Below are 24596 nucleotides of genomic sequence, written 5' to 3' on the forward strand. Positions count from 1 at the left end.
AGTACATAGTGACAACAGATATTTCAGCTGGTGAAGCCCCACCATTCTTAAAGCACAAATTGAAAATCACACACCGCTGGCAGTCTACTCTGAAGTTTAATTTATGGGAATGTAGGAAGTTTGCCCACTGAGATACCGGCCAGTTTTGACAGTTACAGCTGTTTGCAGTGCTGTGACCAGTGAGCCGCGTTCTTTTCGATTTTCTCTCCGAACAGTCTGATTTAATTATTATTGACTGTTCTGTTATACTACAGGATTTTGATTTGACAGTCTACGTTTAACTGATCAGTATGTTTCTTTATTTACATTTACCACCACGGTTAGATAAAGAATCCATTTTTGCTTTTACATACCACTCATTGAAATTAGCTCCATTTAATAAGAAGCTGTGAATGGTTCTTGCAGGATGTCCTCCTTCTATTGTTGTGAAAAGTAATCCGAAGCCGAACATTAAAAACTCTAGGGTTCGTCAATATCTGCCTAACAGAAAATTACTTTAATGTCTCCACAGATAGACTGCCGCTTTGGCCGAGCGGTTCTAGGCGCTTCAGTCCGGAACCACGCTGCTGCTACGGTCGCAGGTTAGAATTCTGCTTCGGGTATGGATGAGTGTGATGTCCTTAGGTTAGTTAGGTTTAAATAGTTCTAAGTCTAGGGGACTGATGATCTTAGATGTTAAGTCCCATAGTGCTTAGAACAATTTGAACCATTTTCTCCACAGACAATGTGTCTCGAGTTAATTCAGTGTAACGGTATTAATACTCTCTGCGTAACTGATGAAACTGAAAACATTTTCCACTAGTGGAATTTCTTCTGTATGTCTTAGTAGTTTGCGTGATTGCTGACTTGCTATTGTGGTACGTCAGAATATGGTCTGAAAACAACACTAGCTAACTTCTAGGACTTGATATGGAGTCACTATAGAATGGCAATGTATTAAATCTGTTTACATTATTTTATGTCTGAAACTTCGCAGTGCATCTTACTGCGTCTTTTCTTTTATCTTGCAGGGTAGACATTTTAAACACAAAATATGAATACTTCCTTTACGTTCACTTTTATTTGTTATCATGAAGTAAGAAATCTATACATGAGACAACAACAGTAATTTGCATTTCTTATAAACTAATAATAGTAACGAAAAAATATCAATCGTGGTTTGAAGACAACATTGTCATTGACCTCAGAAATTTACCAGTTAAGTTGCATACTTAAAAATGACGTGGGTACCATATATTTTTGTACCTGTTTATATGCTTTGAAGACAAACAGATCAGCGAATTAGAACAGAAACACAGCAAATTGACAGAAAATGTCACAATACAAGGTTTTCAGCGAATAATACCTTCTTCTAAATACTTGGGACAATTGTGCTTATCAAATAATTAAGTCAATAGCGTGATAGGAAATATACTGTATTCCTGAAGCTCAGAGGATGTACAGATTTAAGGTAAAATGAACTAATACTGATACGTATCACCTCACAACCTTCCTAAATGATTCACCGCTGTGATGCCAATACATATGATAAGACAAGACTCTTAACATCGATATTCAGCTGTCATGTGACTGACTGCATGGCAGTCAGCTGTCAGACATCTGCGTTATGCAACACAAAACATAAACATACTTTACACGAAACAGACACACGTGGCTCCTATCGCAGCAGTTGATGTAGAGCAACAAAATAACCATTACACAGATTTATCAGATCACCCACCATTAAAACTTATTCCTGCCTTTCTTAATATGTTCTAGACAAATTTTATGCTCAATTCAGAGGGAATGTTTCAAGGAACTAGTCTAACATTTACTTGAACGCTGCACAAATAGGAAGTGAAACATTCTGTCAACAAGAGATAAACAGCTCTTATTTTGTACTCTGTATGGAACTTATTGACCTTTCGGTAGTCTGCCAAAATTGGAACTTTCATGAAGGAACTTGTCTACTAATTAATTTTTTTTCATTAGCTGACAGAAACACCGCGTAGGCACTCAGTTGTAAGGAGCAGAAGCAAACTGTTGCATTATAACACCATCAACTTTAAAATCTGGCAACAATCGCTAGAACACATTCTCAGATTTTTTAGGTTGGATGTTCCTAATAATAATCAGAATACTAGAACACACTGCAGCGTATTTTGAGAATATTACACGCGGAAGAAAGTTCAAATCTGAAGATGTATCTAATACGACAGTAAAAAATTAATGCCGTGGGAAATATATACATATGTACAAATTATGCAAGCTCTACATCTTTTGTGGCACCATTCTGCATTCCTTACGATAGTGGACGGAAGTTAAGTAAATACGAATTTTGTACATTCTCCACCAGTACAACAACGGGATTTTCTCGACGACCCTCAGATATTTTTATTTTATTTCAGTGAATTATTTCCAGCAGTGTTGACACTACCTACAATAAAGCTTTGTCTAACCGCCTAAGTCAGCCGTCTAATAAAAAACTAACCACCGACAAAATCATAATTTCGTCTGAGCGGTAGTATCTCCGGAGCTGTAATCGATCTTGTACGTCGTCGGGGCGGTCCCGTTCATAGTGATGGGGGGAATTTCTTTGGTGATGGGAGGCCAGCTGATGTCCTCGCGCATCTCCTCGATCAGCTTCGCTTTCGGCGAACCCTTCGGGCCGCAGACGGAGAACTTTGCGCGGGCTTTCTTGAACACCAGGTACTGGACGACGAAGTTCTCGAGGAACATTGCGACGACGAAGGAGACGACGGCCATGCAGAGTATGACGACGCGCACGTCGTAGGCGGGCGGCAGCTTGATCTGGAGGAAGTTCATGATCCAGCGGGCCGGGTAGACGGTTATGTAGGCGCAGACGCCCGTCATAACGAGTAGCGAAGCGAGCAGGTAGCGGTTGGTGTACACCGACTTGCGGTAGGGTTTCCCCTGGGAGAACACGATCGCCGCGATGATGTACTGGAACATGGATACCGAGAAGACGCCGTAGTTCTCGTAGCACGCGTAGGTTTGCACCTTGGCGAAGTCGAACGGCTCGAACCAGGGGAAGAACCGCACCACGTAGAAGCCGGCGGTCTGCCCGGCGACGATGACGAGCACCTGCAACCACAGGGAGAGCATCGGCGTGATGGTGTAGAGGCCGGTCATGGGAGACTCCGGCACCAGCGGCCCCGCGAACGCCTCCGTGTTGCCGAAGGTGAGCGCGAAGTGCACCACCAGGCAGATGTCGATGAAGAGGAACTCGAAGTCGGTGAGGTTGCTGTCGATGCCGTAGAGCAGCGCCACCGACGTGAACTCGGCGATGCTGTAGGCGACCATGAACTTGAAGATGCCGAACGAGGTGACGAGCGCGGCGCGGCCCTCGCGCACGATCCGCGGCACGCACGAGATGTCGGGCTCTCGCGACGTGAACGGCGACGCCACCGACGCCTCCGCCTCGGACAGCGAGATGCCCACGTGCGCCGCCTTGAGCGCGCCGCAGTCGTTGGCTCCGTCCCCGCACATGGCTGCGGGCAGAGGGACCCCGTTATTTGCACTCCAAGGCACATGTGAACTCTAGTCATTATAACAAAACGTAACTAAACCAAAATCTGCCCAAACAGATCATCAAGGACCAACGGTACCGACCGGCCGCCGTGTCACCCTGAGCCCATAGGCCTCACTGCATGCGGATATGGAGGGGTGTGTGGTCAGCACACCATTCTGCCTGGCGTATGTCTGTTTACGAGGACGGTAGTCATTGCACACAAATGGCATATCACCAGATCGCATCTATACTGATGGTGGTCAACGTGAAATGGTGCAAGAATTCAGAAAAAAATAGAGTAAGCTCTAAAGAAAGACGGGTGATGCAGAACCAAGAATGAAGTGTTCTGGCTAAAAAGGTGTAAGACATAGATACAGTATTTCGACCCTACTATTCAGTCTAAGTCGAAGAAACGACGATAGAAACCATAAAAAGGGGTCAAGGGTCGTAGGGATGGGGGTCGGGGAGGGGACGCCGTTATTTCCACACCGAGGCAAGTGTAACCGAAAAACTTACTCTAGTCATTTTACTAAAACTAAACTAAACTCCGCCCGAACAGGCCGTGAAGGTCCAAGGGTACCGACTGGCCGCCGTGTCAACCTGACCCCACAGGCGTCACTGCATGCGGATTTGGAGGGGCATGTGGTCAGCACACCACTCTCCCGGCAGTATGACCCTTTACGAGACCGAGTACACAACAATGGCATATCACCAGATCGGTCCTACTGAAAGTACTGCATCTACAGGGTGGTCCATTGATAGTGACCGGGCCAAATATCTCACGAAAGCGCCATCCATCACAAAGCGAAAAAAGTGGTCCAACTAAAACATTCATATTTCTTTACGTACTATTCGAATATGTAATAAAAAATGGGGGTTTCTATTTAAAAAAACGCAGTTGATATCCGTTTGACCTATGGCAGTGCCATCTAGCGGGCCAACCATAGCATCATCTGGTTTCCCCCTTCAAGCTAGACAAGTTCGTTCTTTGTAGTTTTTTTGTTTGACGCTTATCTCGTGAGACATTTGGCCCCGTCACGCTCAATGGACCACTCTGTAAACTGATGGTGGACAGCGTGAAATGGTGCAAGAATTCGGAAAAAATAGAGTAAGCTGTAAACAAAGACGGGTGATGTAGAACCAAGAATGAAGTGTTCTGACTAAAAAGGTGTAAGACAGCGATACAGTATTTCGACCCTACTATTCAGTCTATAAATCGAAGAAACGACGACGGAAACAGAAAGAGGGGTCAAAGTCCGCGGGGATGGTGGTGATGGTGGGGGGGGGGGGGGGGGATGGAGGAGGAGGAGAGGAGGTAAACTTCAGGGTAAACGGATATCAGTAATAAAATTCATTGATGACATCGCTATCTTCAGGCAAAGTGGAGCACTATCACAGGACCTAGTGAATGGAACGAACAGTCCACAGACCACAAAATATCTTTTGAGAGTAAACTGACGAAAAGATGAGACCACAAAATATCTTTTGAGAGTAAACTGACGAAAAGATGAAAATAATGGGGAGTAGAGGAAATGAGAGTAGCGATAGTCTTGACATCAAAGTTGGTGACAATCAAGCACACGAGAGTAAGGAATTCCGATTCCATGAATGCAAAATAACGTATGAAGGACGAGACAAGGATGTTTGTTAGAGTAGCACGGGAAAAAAGGGCAATCCTAGCCAAGAGAAGTCTATTAGTATCAAACGTCGGTCTTAAATTGAGGAAGAAATTTCTGAGAATGTACGTTTTGGGGCACAGCACTGTGTGGTAGTAAATCATGGACAGTGCGAAAATAGAAGAAAACGAGAGAATCAAAGCGTCTGAGATGTTGTGAAATAGAGGGATGTTGAAAATTGGGTGGATTGATGAGATAATGAAGAGATTCTCGGCAGTATAGCGAAGAAACACTCGTGTACTCAACACTGCAAAGGATAAGGGACAGGAGTATAGGACATGTGAAAAGAAAGGAAACAATTTTTATGGTACTAAAGGAAGCTGTAGAGGATAAAAAACTGTTGGGGAAGACAGAGACTGCAAGATATCCACAAAAAATTGAGGACGTAGGGCGCAAGTGCTACTCTGGGACGAAGAGGATGGTATGGAATTAGTGGCGAGCAGCGTCGAATCAGTCACTAGACTGATGATCCCTAGTAATTAATAGAGGCCATTTTTGAGTCAGGGATTTTTCAGCCAAATAACAGGCAGGTGGGTAGTAGAACAGAGAGAGTCCAGCTGGGAAAAATATTGGTCAGATCTGTGGGACAAGAACTATATTCCGGATGCCATGAAGGGTACAGGGTGCACCCATCTGCAGGTGGTCGCTCATGTCGGCACCAATGATGTGTGTCGCTATGGATCGGAGGAAATCCTCTCTGGCTTCCGGCGGCTATCTGATTTGGTGAAGACTGCCAGTCTCGCTAGCGGGATGAAAGCAGAGCTCACCATCTGCAGCATCGTCGACAGGACTGATTGCGGACCTTTGGTACAGAGCCGAGTGGAGGGTCTGAATCAGAGGCTGAGACGGTTCTGCGACCGTGTGGGCTGCAGATTCCTCGACTTGCGCCATAGGGTGGTGGGGTTTCGGGTTCCGCTGGATAGGTCAGGAGTCCACTACACGCAACAAGCGGCTACACGGGTAGCAGGGGTTGTGTGGCGTGGGCTGGGCGGTTTTTTAGGTTAGATGGCCTTGGGCAAGTACAGAAAGGGCAACAGCCTCAACGGGTGCGGGGCAAAGTCAGGACATGCGGGGACCGAGCAGCAATCGGTATCGTAATTGTCAACTGTCGAAGCTGCGTTGGTAAAGTACCGGAACTTCAAGCGCTGATAGAAGGCACCGAAGCTGAAATCGTTATAGGTACAGAAAGCTGGCTTAAGCCAGAGATAGATTCTGCCGAAATTTTTACAAAGGTACAGACGGTGTTTAGAAAGGATAGATTGCATGCAACCGGTGGTGGAGTGTTCATCGCTGTTAGTAGTAGTTTATCCTGTAGTGAAGTAGAAGTGGATAGTTCCTGTGAATTATTATGGGTGGAGGTTACACTAAACAACCGAACTAGGTTAATAATTGGCTCCTTTTACCGACCTCCCGACTCAGCAGCATTAGTGGCAGAACAACTGAGAGAAAATTTGGAATACATTTCACATAAATTTTCTCAGCATGTTATAGTCTTAGGTGGAGATTTCAATTTACCAGATATAGACTGGGACACTCAGATGTTTAGCACGGGTGGTAGGGACAGAGCATCGAGTGACATTATACTGAGTGCACTATCCGAAAATTACCTCGAGCAATTAAACAGAGAACCGACTCGTGGAGATAACATATTGGACCTACTGATAACAAACAGACCCGAACTTTTCGAATCTGTATGTACAGAACAGGGAATCAGTGATCATAAGGCCGTTGCAGCATCCCTGAATATGGAAGTTAATAGGAATATAAAAAAAGGGAGGAAGGTTTATCTGTTTAGCAAGAGTAATAGAAGGCAGATTTCAGACTACCTAACAGATCAAAACGAAAATTTCTGTTCCGACGCTGACAATGTTGAGTGTTTATGGAAAAAGTTCAAGGCAATCGTAAAATGCGTTTTAGACAGGTACGTGCCGAGTAAAACTGTGAGGGACGGGAAAAACCCACCGTGGTACAACAACAAAGTTAGGAAACTACTGCGAAAGCAAAGAGAGCTTCACTCCAAGTTTAAACGCAGCCAAAACCTCTCAGACAAACAGAAGCTAAACGATGTCAAAGTTAGCGTAAGGAGGGCTATGCGTGAAGCGTTCATTGAATTCGAAAGTAAAATTCTATGTACCGACTTGACAGAAAATCCTAGGAAGTTCTGGTCTTACGTTAAATCAGTAAGTGGCTCGAAACAGCATATCCAGACACTACGGGATGATGATGGCATTGAAACAGAGGATGACACGCGTAAAGCTGAAATACTAAACACCTTTTTCCAAAGCTGTTTCACAGAGGAAGACCGCACTGCAGTTCCTTCTCTAAATCCTCGCACAAACGAAAAAATGGCTGACATCGAAATAAGTGTCCAAGGAATAGAAAAGCAACTGGAATCACTCAATAGAGGAAAGTCCACTGGACCTGACGGGATACCAATTCGATTCTACACAGAGTACGCGAAAGAACTTGCCCCCCTTCTAACAGCCGTGTACCGCAAGTCTCTAGAGGAACGGAGGGTTCCAAATGATTGGAAAAGAGCACAGATAGTCCCAGTCTTCAAGAAGGGTCGTCGAGCAGATGCGCAAAACTATAGACCTATATCTCTTACGTCGATCTCTTGTAGAATTTTAGAACATGTTTTTTGCTCGCGTATCATGTCATTTCTGGAAACCCAGAATCTACTATGTAGGAATCAACATGGATTCCGGAAACAGCGATCGTGTGAGACCCAACTCGCCTTATTTGTTCATGAGACCCAGAAAATATTAGATACAGGCTCCCAGGTAGATGCTATTTTTCTTGACTTCCGGAAGGCGTTCGATACAGTTCCGCACTGTCGCCTGATAAGCAAAGTAAGAGCCTACGGAATATCAGACCAGCTGTGTGGCTGGATTGAGGAGTTTTTGGCAAACAGAACACAGCATGTTGTTATCAATGGAGAGACGTCTACAGACGTTAAAGTAACCTCTGGCGTGCCACAGGGGAGTGTTATGGGACCATTGCTTTTCACAATATATATAAATGACTTAGTAGATAGTGTCGGAAGTTCCATGCGGCTTTTCGCGGATGATGCTGTAGTATACAGAGAAGTTGCTGCATTAGAAAATTGTAGCGAAATACAGGAAGATCTGCAGCGGATAGGCACTTGGTGCAGGGAGTGGCAACTGACCCTTAACATAGACAAATGTAATGTATTGCGAATACATAGAAAGAAGGATCCTTTATTGTATGATTATATGATAGCGGAACAAACACTGGTAGCAGTTACTTCAGTAAAATATCTGGGAGTATGCGTACGGAACGATTTGAAGTGGAATGATCATATAAAACTAATTGTTGGTAAGGCGGGTACCAGGTTGAGATTCATTGGGAGAGTGCTTAGAAAATGTAGTCCATCAACAAAGGAGGTGGCTTACAAAACACTCGTTCGACCTATACTTGAGTATTGCTCATCAGTGTGGGATCCGTACCAGGTCGGGTTGACGGAGGAGATAGAGAAGATCCAAAGAAGAGCGGCGCGTTTCGTCACTGGGTTATTTGGTAACCGTGATAGCGTTACGGAGATGTTTAATAAACTCAAGTGGCAGACTCTGCAAGAGAGGCGCTCTGCATCGCGGTGTAGCTTGCTCGCCAGGTTTCGAGAGGATGCGTTTCTGGATGAGGTATCGAATATATTGCTTCCCCCTACTTATACTTCCCGAGGAGATCACGAATGTAAAATTAGAGAGATTAGAGCGCGCACGGAGGCTTTCAGACAGTCGTTCTTCCCGCGAACCATACGCGACTGGAACAGGAAAGGGAGGTAATGACAGTGGCACGTAAGGTGCCCTCCGCCACACACCGTTGGGTGGCTTGCGGAGTATCAATGTAGATGTAGATGTAGATATTTAATTAATAATGGTGTAGTATGCCACAGCCAAAAATAAAATGAAGGCGCAGTGCATGTGACATTGTTTTTATTTACCTATACACAGAGTAAATTCTGTGACTTGCCTGATGTCTTTCCGAATTTGTTCTGTTCCTGACTGACTAAAATACTAAAATCGTGTCCAAGAGCTAATTCTGTTTATTGTATGTTTGATGTATACAAGAAACGATAGTGGGTCAAAGATTGAGCCTTGTGCAACTCCGTACATGATTACTCCCCGGGCATAAGAGTCTGCCCTGCTTACTTTGGTTAAATTATTACTTTTCCTTTTGGTTATATATGGTGTTATGCATTTGTTGGCTATAGCATCAACTCCATAAAACCTTACTTTATTAGAATTTTGTGGGTAACACAGTCAAATGCATTATTTCGCAGAAAAAAGCAATCTTTATTTTGCTCTTTAACGCTTGTATTATTTGGTGAGTGAACCTGTAAATGACATTTTCCGTTTGAGAACTCCTCTGAAACGCAAAATGTGATTTACTGTAGATATCATTTTTACTCAGGTAGGATAGTACTCTAGGGAACATAACTCTTTCAAAAACTTTGGAAATGATGCCAGTAGTGAAACAATGTTGTTTAACAATGGCATGTTTCCATATCTCTGGAAAAATGTTCTTACACATGTAAGAAAAGATGGTACTTATTACTTGGAACGGTGTAAACATTGCTTTGCAAGACACAAAAGCAACAGCGCTGCTCCTTATCCGGACTATTACCTGTCCTGTGTGTACACGCCTGTGCTCAATGAACAATGTGCACAATGAACCTAAGCGGTTACCTGTATTGACTATTACACAGTTAGTTCATCCCACCTCCCCTGCTAACAGTCCTGGTTATCGCCTGATAATAGTTAAATCTAAATTACAGCCTCTCCACAGCGTCATCACTATCAGTAATTTCATTCTGACCTTCAGATAGCCGAGGATTTGAAGCTAATTCAGACCTTCAGAAATAGTCTCCAAAATCGATGGTTCCGCATAGACTTCAGAGTAAAGGAAGTGGTGGGAAACGAGATTTTCGATCAATGGGTTTCTCCACTGGCGAGTATGCTAGTCTAGTATAATACAAATCAATACATGAAAAGAAAGTCGACTGTGTCCTGAATGAAAGCTGCAGATCAATAAGTGACTGCTGATGGCCAAACCCAACTGAGAAACATTATTATCTGGCTGTCATTGTACCTCTTCCAATAGGAAGTGAAGTGGCAGGCCACAACGAATTCAAGGTATACAGCCGAGCACTCCACTACTGAAATCTAGGCACAGTTTTACCACATCTACTGCACAGCTGGAGAGGAGGATAATATCGAAGGAACACCGATAGGTCTCACTATTGGAATAACTCACAACTGGATACAATGGTAGCTTGAACTACCTAAAAGGGCACCTTGGTCGCTTTGAAGTGCTGTAGGTGATGTAGAAGTGGTACCAGGCGGTCACGTGACAGCAGTGAAGCTGTATGCACGTGCCAGACTGTTGTATAGACTCATAGCATAACCAATCCCTGAATATTTTGTTAGTGTATTAGCGCGGGCTGTCCAATGTGTCTACAAGGACAAGCCTACAAGGAATATTCTACCACTCACCGGCTGTAACGCAGAAAGATTGTAAGCTAGACGAGTGTAGAACCTTGTCTAACGGCTCCAAACCCGAGAGGAATCTCTGCTATCAGTGGATGCAGGTCCATCTCAAGCAGATCCGAGCGAACATTGCATGGAGACCTGTGTGAAATGAGCCATTGCCCCCCGAAAGTATGTAAAGCTGCATGTCTTCAGTAGATCAAACAACACGAAAACTGGATAAGAGCTGACTGGAGGTGTATAGCGAGGTCCGCCGAGTCTCGATTTGCCTCTTTTTCAAAAGACAAAAGGCGTCGATTTCACTGATGGCGCAATGAGGCGTTAACCTGCAGTATGTTGCGTGTGTAGCTCAGGCCAGAGGTGGTTCTATGATGTTTTGGAGTGTTTTTCGTACCATGGCTTTGGCCCATTTGTTCAGGTTACTGTAAACTTAACTAGGATCTTTGTTGCAACAGTATTGGTGACCAAACGTTGCCGTTCTTCTACCACTTCATGGTGAGTACTCAGTGGTCGCGTCCATGTTCCTAGATGATGCCACCCATGTTCACAGCGCTACACGCATGCGTTCCTGGTTTCACGAATGCGGAGACATCCTATCGTACTTTGACTGATCTGCTAAATTAGCTGACCTTAAACCCACTGAAAACAGTGACAGTAAGGAAAATAAAGTTAAACTTAGCAATCAACATCCTCGTGATCTGGTAGCTGCATGACATGTAATCATCAATGAGTGCTTTCAGCTGCTTGTGCTACGTTTAAAGAAACCTGTGGATTCTCTCCCTCGCTGAATTGAGCCCATTATCAGGGCTAGAGGTGGTGTTAACATTAGTTTGTTGTTTGTTGGGGGCAATTAACTTTCTGTCCAGTGTGTCTATGTACTCTTGTCCTCACTAGGCCCTGTGCAGTGTTCTTGGGAAGAGCTTACATCAGCGCATGGCAGTGGTGTGGACATGACTATTTCCTGGTTTTAAACTGTGTGGCGATTCAAGTTGTGGTCATTCATTTGTTACTGAGGTGAAATATCAGGTGCAATGTATCTGATGCTTCTGATGCGATTAATAATAATAGCCAGAAGAAAGTAGTATCCACAGCCATTCTATCTCAGTTAGGTTTACCATGCAGATAAGGACAAAGATTATCTTTTTACCGCAACTGAATATTTATTATTATTTTTAAGCAAACTTTTAAATATTAGGCATCATCAGTGGTCAATATATATTTTATTGTGAGAAATGTAATGTTTCCTAACAATAGAGTTATATTATCTTACTATTTGCAATTATAAAGATTGTGACTGCCAGATTCTGTCAAGCTTTCAGCCGCGACAGGTGGTTTAAATTCACAAGCAATTGGGTGAGTACTCCTCGCCCATTGTCGAGTAGTCCTCATATAGCCGCTCTGCCTTCTGTGACGTCACTGCTGCTCGCTCCGGAGCTGTAACGAGCAACACTGGTGTCACGGAAGGCAGCGCAGCTGCTTAAGGACGGTAGCAGCAACCAAGAAACAGTCAGCACCCGACAATGGCCAAAGAGTACTCGGCCGACAGCTCATGGATTTTAAACTATTTGACGCGGTTGGAACCTCGAGAGAATTTTATCAGTGCATATCGCAGCGAAACCATGCATTCGTATATAAAGATTCTGATTTACCACTTAATTTTTTTGTTTTCTAATCTTTTTATGTGTTCATAGGTTCTTGTGTAGGCACCAGATCTACATCTACAACTATATACATGCTCCGCAGGCACAATATGGTGCATGGCGAAGGGTACTTTGTACTGCTGCTACCCATTTCCTTTCCTGTTCCACTCGCGAATAGAGCGGGAACAACTGCATAGAGTGTCTATATGCTCCGTACGAGCCCTAAATTTCGCTTGTTTTCGTAATTCTTACGGGAAATGTACGTTAGTTGCAGTCAAATCGTCAAGTCGTCCTGCAGGCAGCTTCAAATGCCGGTTCTTTAAATTTTCTCACTGGTGTTTCTCGAAAAGAACGTCGTTTTCTCTGAAGCGATTCCCATTTGAGTTCATCTGCATCTCCGTCATGCTCGCATTTGGATCGAACCTTCCAGTAACAAATATAGCAGCCCACATCTGAATTGCTTCGATGTCTTCCTTTAATCCGACGTGATGGGAATCCCAAACACATAAGCAGCACTCAAGAATGGATCGCACCAGCGTTCTATACGCGGCGCCCTTTATAAATGAACCATACCTTCCCAACAATCTCCCAATAAACCGATGTCGACCATTCGCCTTCTCTACTATCGTCCTTACTTGCTTGTTCCGTTTCGTACTGCTCTGCAGCGTTACGCATAGATATTTAATCGACATGACCGTGTCAAGCAGCACACTACTAATGCTGTATTCGAAAGTTACGGTGTTGTTTTTCCTACTCATCTGCATTAACTTAATTTTTATACATTTAGAGCAAGCTGCCATTCATTACACCAGCTTGTATCCTCCTACAATCATTAAACGACGACACCACAGCGTCTTCAGGAAACAGGTACAGGCTTCTGTCCACCTTGTCCGAAAGACCATTTATATATGTACAGAATAGCAGCGGTCCTTTTACACTTCACGCGGGCACTCCCGACGATACCTGTGCCTTTGATAAATACTAGCCCGCGAGGACAATGTACTGGGTGTATTGCTTAAGAAGACTTCGACCCACTACGTATCTTGGAAAGAAAATCGTATGTACAATCATGGGTGGGCACCTTGTACACGCGTTCCAGAAATCTAGGAATGTGGAATCTTCCATTTGTTGTTCATCCACAGTTTGCATGTGAGGAAAGGGTAAGCTGAGTTTCACGCAGTATAGGGCAGTAATTGATTATATGCCTCATCTGTACATTTCGACCTTATTTGCTGCACTCTGTACATGACCTTGCTGTAGAATTGACAGACGTATCGTGGGAGCGGTAGAGGATGACAATGAAATGGAGTGTTCTGGTGGGGATGTTGTGGTAGTGGAAGCTTTCTTTTTCTATGTGTTTGTGTGTGTGTGTTGATGTTGATTTTAATTTTAATTTTTTAATTATCATTTGATAATTTGAGTTTATCTTTGGCAATTCAAAGCTTACAATAAAAATTACTACATCGAGATCCACCTCCCTCCATTCCCACCAAAAAAACCTATTCCACTCTACTCTCTACTGCTCCCACGAACCATCAGTCAAACCGACAGCAGATGAGCAAGGCAGTGCGTCACGGCATTGTTCGTTCTTATCTACGAGAGGCGCTCAATACATAGAGAAACCCATTGTTTTCTCGACCAATTTTGATTGAAAAAGTGCGGAATTGGTTGTGGGACGTCGTGGAATATTCCCGTTACAGCTTTTATAGTTTCATGAAGCTCTAACTGGTTGCGGCTCTATAACTAGCCTTGAAAATGACATTTGTAATGGTGGTACGTTCCAAGCAGAGAGTTGTCATTGAGGTTCTTTTGGCCGAAAAACAGAGCATCACAGAAATTTATAGGCGCTTGCAGAATGTCTACGGAGACCTGGCAGGAAACAAAATCACGGTGAGTCGTTGGGCGAGGTGTCTGTCATCATCACAACAACATCGCGAAAATCTATACGATATCTAAATATAGATAAATGTAAATTAATGCAGATGAATAGGAAATAGAATCCCGTAATGTTTGAATACTCCATTAGTAGTGTAGCGCTTGGCACGGTCACGTCGGTTAAATATTTGGGCGTAACATTGCACAGCGATATGAAGCGGGACAAGCATGTAATGGCAGTTGTGGGGAAGGCGAATAGTAATCTTCGGGTCATTGGTAGAATTTTGGGAAGATGTGGTTTATCTGTAAAAGAGACCGCTTATAAAACACTAATTCGACCTATTCTTGAGTACTGCTCGAGCGTTTGGGATCCCTATCAGGTCGGATTGAGGGAGGACGTAGAAGCAGTTCAGAGGCGGGCTGCTAGATTTGTTACTGGTAGGTTTGATCATCACGCGAGTGTTACGGAAATGCTTCAGGAACTCGGGTGGGAGTCTCTAGAGGAAAGGAGGCGTTCTTTTCGTGAATCGCTACTGAGGAAATTTAGAGAACCAGCATTTGAGGCTGACTGGACTACAATTTTACTGCCGCCAACTTTTCGCGGAAAGACCACAAAGATAAGATAAGAGAGATTAGGGCTCGTATAGAGGCATATAGGCAGTCATTTTTCCCTCGTTCTGTTTGGGAGTGGAACAGGGAGAGAAGATACTAGCTGTGGTACGAGGTACCCTCCGCCACGCACCGTATGGTGGATTGCGGAGTATGTATGTAGATGTAGATGTAGATGGCCGGCCGCATACGGCTGTGACTCCTGCAGTGGTGGAACGTGCGGACACTCTCATTCGAGGTGATCAACGGATCACAATCAAACACTTCGCTACACAAATTCATTTCCCTGTTGGTAGTGGTGGCAAAGTCGTCGACCAGTTGGGGTACTTAAGAATGTGGACCTACAGCTCGGATCTCGCACTTTCTGACTTCAATCTGTTTGACCCAATGAAGGAAGCAGAACGTGGATGATAGGGACGTTATTGACGCAGCAAGACTTGGCTCTGACGTCAGCGGTAGACTGATTATGTTTGCATATAGGCTGTTCTATTAAGGCGGTGTAGGGAAGACGCATTGAACGGATATTACGTTGAATAATAGGGTTTTGTAGACAAAAGAGTGGGGAATAATATGGTGTATTGGCTTCATGATAAAACCAACATTTTTTCAGAAAAAAAGGTGTTGCATTACTTATTGAACGCCCCTAGTACACGGTAAACAAATTGATGATCACTGAAGTGGTGAATAATGGGTTGGGGTACTGACCCACGTAGTAGCCCATCTCCTTCAGCTCCTGCACGAGCTGCTGCTTCTGGTCGGAGGACATGCGCGCGAAGATGGCGCCGGCGGCCACGATCCGCGGTAGCAGGTCCTGCCGAGCGCTGCGCAGCGCCGCCCACGTGGGGCCTGTGACCGCCAGCCGGTAGGGCGACGCGCCGCCCCCGCCGCCGACGCACGTCTCCTCGTCCCCGGGCGACACCTCGAACGCCGCGTTGCTCAGCCCGCCGTCGCACGGCATGCTCTGCGCAACCACCAGCCACACTTGATGCTACATCATGGCTATCAACTATCACACTTGAATACACAAGGGCGAATAGCGTCACAAAACAAAGAAGATACAAACGAAACAGCATTGCATGCCATCTCAGCTTTCTCCATTGACCTGTCAAAAAAAAAAAAAAAAATGGATCTGAGCACTATGGGACTTAACTTCTGAGGTCATCAGTCCCCTAGAACTTAGAACTACTTATGGCCAGCGTCTTGAAGGGAGGATATAAGATGAACATCAACAAAAGTAAAACGAGGATAATGGAATGTAGTCGAATTAAGTCGGGTGAGGCTGAGGGAATTAGATTAGGAAATGAGACACTTAAAGTAGTAAAGGAGTTTTGCTATTTGGGGAGCAAAATAACTGATGATGGTCGAAGTAGGGAGGATATAAAATGTAGACTGGCAATGGCAAGGAAAGCGTTTCTGAAGAAGAGAAATTTGTTGACATCGAGTATAGATTTAAGTGTCAGGAAGTCCTTTCTGAAAGTATTTGTATGGAGTGTAGCCATGTATGGAAGTGAAACATGGACGATAAATAGTTTGAACAGGAAGAGAATAGAAGCTTTCGAAATGTGGTGCTACAGAAGAATGCTGAAGGTTAGATGGGTAGATCACATAACTAATGAGGAGGTATTGAATAGGATTGGGGAGAAGAGGAGTTTGTGGCACAACTTGACTAGAAGAAGGGATCGGTTGGTAGGACATGTTCTGAGGGATCAAGGGATCACCAATTTAGTATTGGAGGGCAGCGTGGAGGGTAAAAATCGTAGAGGGAGACCAAGAGATGAATACACTAACGAGATTCAGAAGGATGTAGGCTGCAGTACGTACTGGGAGGTGAAGAAGCTTGCACAGGATAGAGTAGCATGGAGAGCTGCTTCAAACCAGTCTCAGGACTGAAGACCACAGCAGCAACAACAACAAACCCAACTAACTTAAGGACATCACACACATCCATGCCCGAGGCAGGATTCGAACCTGCGACCGTAGCGGTTTCGCGGTTCCAGACTGTAGCGCTTAGAACCTCTCAGCCACCCCGGCCGGCTGGCCTCTCAAGCAGACTGGACTGCTCCTGCCAGCAATACACCAGTGGATGCCTGGTATTGTCGGTCCCCACTGTGTTGCCTTTCCCGCTGTCTAATGCATTGTTCTCAGTAAGCTTTTGCAGTAGGAGATTCATGCAACATCTAGTTTTGCGTGCCCTACGTTGTGCAGATAAGGTACTCTATAGAGGAGCATACAGTAGACCTATACCACAAGTGAGTCTCGTCTCTAGCACATAAACACTTCTAATTTCATACTTGTTAGCAGTTAAATAATCAGATTTGCAAAGAACACTTTTTTTACAAAGAATGTAAATGTCAGACATAATGCCATACGTAAATTTGGATAGATCTACTTTGCGCGAAAACTTCAGGAACCTATGGAAGATATTCAACGATGGGCATTCCTCTGGGAGATCACTATCTGCACTACTGGCCATTAACATTGCTACACCAAGATGATATGCAGATGATAAATGGGTATTCATTGGACAAATATATTATACTAGAACTGACATGTGATTACATTTTCACGCAATTCGGGTGCATAGATCCTGAGAAATCAGTACCCAGAACAACCACCTCTGGCCGTAATAACGGCCTTGATACGCCTGGGCATTTAGTCGAACAGAGCCTGGATGGCGTGTACAGGTACAGCTGCCCATGTAGCTTCAACACGATACCACAGTTCATCTAGAGTAGTGACTGGCGTATTGTGACGAGTCAGTTGCTCGGCCACCATTGACCAGACGTTTTCAATTGGTGAGAGATCTGGCGAATGTGCTGGCCAGGGCAGCAGTCGAACATTTTCTGTATCCAGAAAGGCCCATACAGGACCTGCAACATGCGGTCGTGCATTATCCTGCTGAAATGTAGGGTTTCGCAGGAATCGATGAAGGGTAGAGCCACGGGTCGTAACACATCTGAAATGTAACGTCCACTGTTCAGAGTGCCGTCAATGCGAACAAGAGATGACGGAGACGTGTAACCAATGGCACCCCATATGACGATGACGAATACACGCTTCCAATGTGCGTTCACCGCGATGTCGCCAAACACGGATGCGACCATCATGATGCTGTAAACAGAACCTGGATTCATCCGAAAAAATGACGTTTTGCCATTCGTACAGCCTGGTTCGTCGTTGAGTACACCATCGCAGGCGCTCCTGTCTCTGGTGCAGCGTGAAGGATAACCGCAGCCTTGGTCTCAGAGCTGATAGTCCACGCTGCTGCAAACGTCGTCGAATTGTTCGTGCAGATGGTTGTTGTCTTGCAAACGTCCCCATCTGTTGACTCAGGGATCGAGACGTAGCTGCTCGATCCGTTACAGCCATACGGATAAGATGCCTGTCATCTCGACTGCTAGTGATACGAGGCCGTTGGGATCCAGCACGGCGTTCCGTATTACACTCATGATCCCACCGATTCCGTATTCTGCTAACGGTCATTGGATCTCGACCAACGCGAGCAGCAATGTGGCGATACGATAAACAGCAATCGCGATAGGCTACAATCCGACCTTTATCAAAGTTGGAAACGTAATGGTACGCATTTATGCTCTTTACACGAGGCTTCACCAGGCAACGCCGGTCAACTGCTGTTTGTGCATGAGAAATCGGTTGGAAACGTTCCTCGTGTCAGAGCGTTGTAGGTGTCGTCACCGGCGCCAACCTTGTGTGAATGCTCTGAAAAGCTAGTCATTTGCATATCACAGCATCTTCTTCCTGTCGGTTAAATTTCGCTTCCGTAGCACGTCATTTTCGTGGTGTAGTAATTTTAATGGCCGGTAGTGTATTTCGCTAAGACTCATATAAACGTATATCTAAAGACGTTGAAATGGCTGCAAACGGCGTCGATACCACGGTAAAACAAAAACATCAAGTACCTGGGCCTCATACTAAACTCAACGACGATTTCCAGAAAAACAAATCGAATACTACACGGACAGGAATATTAAAACACGTCAAAACAGATTTCTACGCACTGCTACAAATGCTCCTCCTTTCCTACCAATACACTTCTACCCAGGGACATACAAGTCCGCAAAATATTGGAATTAGTTTGCGGTAAGGCCGGAACCTTCTACAATTGTTTAAAAGTTTCGCCACATGCGTTAATCCAAGCTCTGGGCACCTTTCCACCGGACTCGCTGACACACTTTCCCCGTTTGCTAATCCATCGTGAGTTCAACTTCTAATACCCAGTATTTAACCAACCTCGAATCAAATCAAGAATTGTACATCTACATCTGCGTGATTATTCTGCTATTCACAATAAAGTACCTGGCAGAGGGTTCAATGAGTCACCTTCAAGCTGTCTCCCTAGCATTCCACTCTCGAACGGCGCGCGGGAAAAACGAGCACTTAAATTTTTCTGTGCGAGCGCTACTATAATACGCATACTGCCTCAACTCTCACTCACAAACTCCAAACAAAGACACAAGGAAAGAGGCTAAGCTATGGCTGGTAGGCTCCGGTAGTAGCCGACCTCGGGCAAGAGCAATTGCGGTTCCAGAGGGAGTTAGGAACACGCAAGGCAGTACCGATAAACGTCTTATCTCAGAAGATGGGGTGATGAAAGGCAAACCTACGGTTACAGAGTTTGTTGATTTAGAGAAAGGTTCTGACGATACTAACTGTAATACACTCTTTTGATTTTTGCATGTACCAGGGATAAAATACAGGGACAAAACTATCTATAATTTATACAAAACGCGCACTGCAGTTGGAAGAGTCAATATATGAAAGGGAGTCAGCGGTTAAAGAAGTGGGACAGTGTTGTTGTCTATCCCCAAAGTTATTCAGTCTGTGTATTAAGCAAGAGCTAGAGAAAACCAAGGTGAAAGTTGGAAGGGGAATTAATGTTTAGGGAGAAGGTAGAACTTCGCGGCTTGCCGATGACGTTGTAATTCTGTCACAGCCGTCAAAGATAACTTTAACTGGAATGGATGCCATGAAAGGAGGTCACGATAAGAATATAAAAAAGGTAAAACAAGGATAAAAGAGTGCGGATCACGCGTTGCTGAGGGAATTAGTTTAGGAAAAGGGGGCACTAAAAGCAGTAGACAAGTTTTGTTATTTGGGCAGTAAAATAAGTGATGGTGGCCAAAGAAGAGAGAGTAAAAAATGCAAAATGACTACTGCACGAAAGTAATTCCTGAAAAAGAGATATTTGGTAATACCACATATAAATTTTCGTGTTAGGAAGTCTTTTCTGAAGATATTTATCTGGAGTGTAGTTTTGTACAGAAGTGAAACATGGACGATAAACAGTGCAGACGAGAAGAGAATAGAAGCTTTCGAAAAAATGGTGCTCCAGACGAATGCTGAAGATTAGCTGGGTAGATCTACATCTACATCTATACTTTGCAAATCATCGTGATGTCATGGCAGCGGGTACATCCCATTGTACCAGTTTTTAGGGATTCTTCCTGTTCCATTCACGTATGGATTGTGGGAAAAATGAGTGTTCGAATATCTCTGTGAGTGAGGTAATTACTCTAATCTTATTCTCACGATCCCTATGTTAGCAATATGCGAGGGGTTGTAGTACATTCCTAGAGTCACCATTTAAAGCCGATTCTTCCAGAGCCTACCAGTTCAGTTCCTTTAGTACCTCTGTGACACTCTTCCACGGATTAAAGTAACCTGTGACCATTCATACTGTTCTGCTTTGTATACGTCCAATATTCCCTGTTAGTCCTATTTGCTACGGGTTCCAAAGACTTGAGCAATATTCTGGGATGAGTCGCGAGTGACTTGCAAGCAATCTCCTTTGTAGACCGACTGCACTTCCCCAGTATTCTACCAATAAACCGATGTCTACCACCTGTTTCAGCCAAGACTGAGCCCGTGTGATGATTCCAATTCATATCCCTATAGAGTGTTACGTCCAGGTATTTGTATGTGTTGGGCAATTCCAACAGTGACTCATTGATTTTATAGTCATAGGATACTACAGTGCTTTTTGCGTTTTGTGGAGCGCATAATTTTACATCTCTGAACATTTAAAGCAAGCTGCCAATCTTTGCACCACTTTGAAATCTTATCAAAATATGACTGAATATTTATGCAGCTTCTTGCAGACACTGCTTCATTATACAGGGTGATTCAAAAAGAATAGCACAACTTTAAAAATGTGTATTTAATGAAAGAAACATTATATAACCTTCTGTTATACATCATTACAAAGAGTATTTAAAAAGTTTTTTTTTCACTCAAAAACAAGTTCAGATATGTTCAATATGGCCCCCTCCAGACACACGAGCAATATCAACCCGATACACCAACTCGTACCACACTCTCTGTAGCATATCAGGCGTAACAGTTTGGATAGCTGCTGTTATTTCTCGTTTCAAATCATCAATGGTGGCTGGGAGAGGTGGCCGAAACACCATATCCTTAACATACCCCCATAAGAAAAAATCGCAGCGGGTAAGATCAGGGCTTCTTGGAGGCCAGTGATGAAGTGCTCTGTCACGGGCTGCCTGGCGGCCGATCCATCGCCTCGGGTAGTTGACGTTCAGGTAGTTACGGACAGTTGCTTCATCACTAAACACAATCTTTGAAACGAAAGATTCATCTGTTTCCATTTGAGCAAGGATAAAATCACAGAAATCGATTCTTTTAATCTTATCAGCTGCAGACAGTGCTTGAACCAATTTCAGACGATAAGGTTTCATAACTAACCTTTTTCGTAGGACTCTCCATACAGCTGATTGTGGAATTTGCAGCTCTCTGCTAGCTCTGTGAGTCGATTTTCCTGGGCTGCGAACAAATGCTTGCTGGATGCGTGCTACATTTTCATCACTCGTTCTCTGCCATCCAGAACTTTTCCCTTTGCACAAACACCCATTCTCTGTAAACTGTTTATACCAACGTTTAATACACCACCTATCAGGAGGTTTAACACCATACTTCGTTCGAAATACACGCTGAACAACTGTCGTCGATTCACTTCTGCCGTACTCAATAACACAAAAAGCTTTCTGTTGAGCGGTCGCCATCTTAGCATCAACTGACGCTGACGCCTAGTCAACAGCGCCTCAAGCGAACAAATGTACAACTAAATGAAACTTTATAGCTCCCTTAATTCGCCGACAGATAGTGCTTAGCTCTGCCTTTTGTCGTTGCAGAGTTTTAAATTCCTAAAGTTGTGGTATTCTTTTTGAATCACCCTGTATATAACTGCATCACCTGCAAAAAGTCTCATTGTTACTAATAGAGTAACTAATGAGGTGGTACTGAATCGAACTGGGAAGAAAAGAGATTTGTGGCACAGCTTGAATAACGGAAAGGTCTGGTTAACAGGACACATATTGAGGGACCAAAGAATAATCAGTTTATTATTGGAAGGAAGCGCTGAGGATACAAGTTGCAGAGGAAACTACCGGCCGACTACAGTTAGCAGGTTCAAATGGATGTAAGTTGCTAGTTATGCAGAGTTGATGAGGCTTGCTTATGACAGACGCGTACGGAGCTGCATCAAACTAATCTTTGGACTGAAGGCCGCAAAAGAACAGTTATTCCAGGAGCATCGAAACGGCTTTGGATCTCAGATTTGGTCCAGTTCAAAACTGGCTCTGAGCACTATGGGACTTAACATCTATGGTCATCAGTCCCCTAGAACTTAGAACTACTTAAACCTAACTAACCTAAGGACAGCACACAACACCCAGCCATCACGAGGCAGAGAAAATCCCTGACCCCGCCGGGAATCGAACCCGGGAACCCGGGCGTGGGAAGCGAGAACGCTTCCGCACGACCACGAGACGCGGGCGTTTGGTCCACTCCTGGTAGACTGTCTTGTAAACGGTTCGACGTAATTTTAGCAGTGTAGAAGGAAAGAAAAGAAAGCAGTATTAGAGGAGTGGTGGCAGGAATGACGTACCGGTGGCGCAATGGTGGACTTGGTGAAGTAGACCTGCGGCGCTGACGTGGGCAGCTCCCGGGCAGTTACCTCCACGATGGTCTCGTGCGGCAGCACGATGCCGCTCTCACGGGCCACGCTCGATGCCGTCTGGATGTTGTCTCCTGCAATATGTCAGCAGAGCACCGTCACTCACACATCAGTCTCTCTACTATAACATTAACTTCACATAACATTAAATGCTAACTTGCAATAGTTTTGTATATGTACTGCCATACGATAAAAAAAAAACTTTCATGTTCATTTGCACCTCACAAGGGAACCTCCCCATCGCAACCCCCTCAGATTTAGTTATAAGTTGGCACAGTGGATAGGCCTTGAAAAACTGAACACAGATCAATTGAGAAAACAGGAAGAAGTTGTGTGGAACTGTGAAAAAATAAGCAAAATATACAAACTGAGTAGTTCATGGTAACATATGCAACATCAAGGACAATTGGATCGTAGCAGCACAATGGTCTCGTGGTAACGTGAGCAGCTGCGGAACGGAAGGTCCTTGGTTCAAATCTTCCATTGAGTGAAAATTTTTATTTTTTATTTTCAGTATATGTGACAAACTCTTATGTTTTCATCACTTTTTTGAGAGTGATTATCACATCCACTAGAAAACCTAAATCGGGCAAGGTAGAAGAATCGCCAAGTGTACAAGTTAGGTGGGTCGACAACATATTCCTGTCATGTGGTGCACATGCCGTCACCAGTGTCGTATAGAATATATCAGATGTGTTTTCCTGTGGAGGAATCGGTTGACCTATGACCTTGCGATCAAATGTTTTCGGTTCCCATTGGAGAGGCACGTGCTTTCGTATACTAATCACACGGTTTTGCGATGCTGTCGCAAAACACAGACACTAAACTTAGTACAGTGAACAGAGACGTCAATGAACGAACGGACAGATAATAACTATGCAAAAATAAATAAAGTAAAATTTTCACTCCAGGGAAGACTTGAACCAAGGACCTCTCGTTCTGCAGCTGCTCACGCTACCACGGGACCACGGCGCTCTTGACCTCACATTATGCATGATGTTGCCTATGTGGCCCATGGACTACTCAGTTTGTATATTTTGCTTATTTTTTCACAGTTCCACACAACTTCTTCCCGTTTTCTCAATTGATCTGTGTTCAGTTTATCAAGGCCTATCCACTGTGCCAACTTATAACTAAATCTGAGGGGGGTGCGATGGGGAGGTTCCCCTGTCAGACTGCAATGACGCATCATGGACCAGACAGTGCTCTGGGTTTGCGATGGCGGGGCAGGAGAGAGACAGCGTTAACAAGGGGCAATTTTTCGAAGAAAAAATTGCTTTTTATAGTCCGTAAACCACGGTAGCGGCTGTGCTAGAGTAGAAGGGTGCTGGGCTGCGGCACGTGCCTGTGATCATGACGATCTTGAAGCGCGCCGCGGTCAGCTCGGCGATGACGGGTGTGGTCTGTGGCTTGAGGCGGTTCTCCAGGATGATGATGCCCAGGAAGCGCAGGTCGCGCTCCGCGTCCTCTCGCGCCAGCTTCTGCAGGTTGGTTGAGCGAGCTAGTCGCCGGTGGCCCATGGCGATCACGCGGTAGCCCTTGCTGGTGTACTCGTGCAGCGTCTCGTTCAGGCCGGTCGGCACTGGCGGCAAAATGAGCAAGCTCTTATCAAGATGCAGGGGAAATGTAGACCAATGCATCGACTCAATCCTCTGCGACAGTCCTTTATCGCCCATCCTATTCTACGTCTTCACCGATATATGCATCTACACCTATTTAATCCCCATCTACATCTACATAATCTGCATCTGCTTCTACAATTATATAAATTGCATCTACATC

The 24596-nt window shown here is 44.5% G+C and overlaps 1 protein-coding gene across 1 annotated transcript in view; it reads right to left on the reverse strand.

Annotated features, from left to right (window-relative positions):
• Positions 1 to 1101: 1101 nt before the first annotated feature.
• The window catches only part of LOC126412386 (polyamine-transporting ATPase 13A3-like), a 419382-nt gene continuing 395887 nt past the window's right edge, over positions 1102 to 24596 (reverse strand). Inside the window, exons 15-18 of the mRNA XM_050081962.1 lie at positions 24160 to 24396; positions 22746 to 22888; positions 15527 to 15782; positions 1102 to 3491 (exon numbers count right to left, since the gene is read on the reverse strand). Coding sequence (XP_049937919.1) covers positions 2482 to 3491; positions 15527 to 15782; positions 22746 to 22888; positions 24160 to 24396 — 1646 coding nt within the window. The 3' untranslated portion in view covers positions 1102 to 2481. The remainder of the gene's footprint in view (positions 3492 to 15526; positions 15783 to 22745; positions 22889 to 24159; positions 24397 to 24596) is intronic.

Source organism: Schistocerca serialis, chromosome 7 (genome assembly GCF_023864345.2).
Source record: "Schistocerca serialis cubense isolate TAMUIC-IGC-003099 chromosome 7, iqSchSeri2.2, whole genome shotgun sequence".
Classification (NCBI taxonomy): Eukaryota; Metazoa; Arthropoda; class Insecta; order Orthoptera; family Acrididae; genus Schistocerca; species Schistocerca serialis.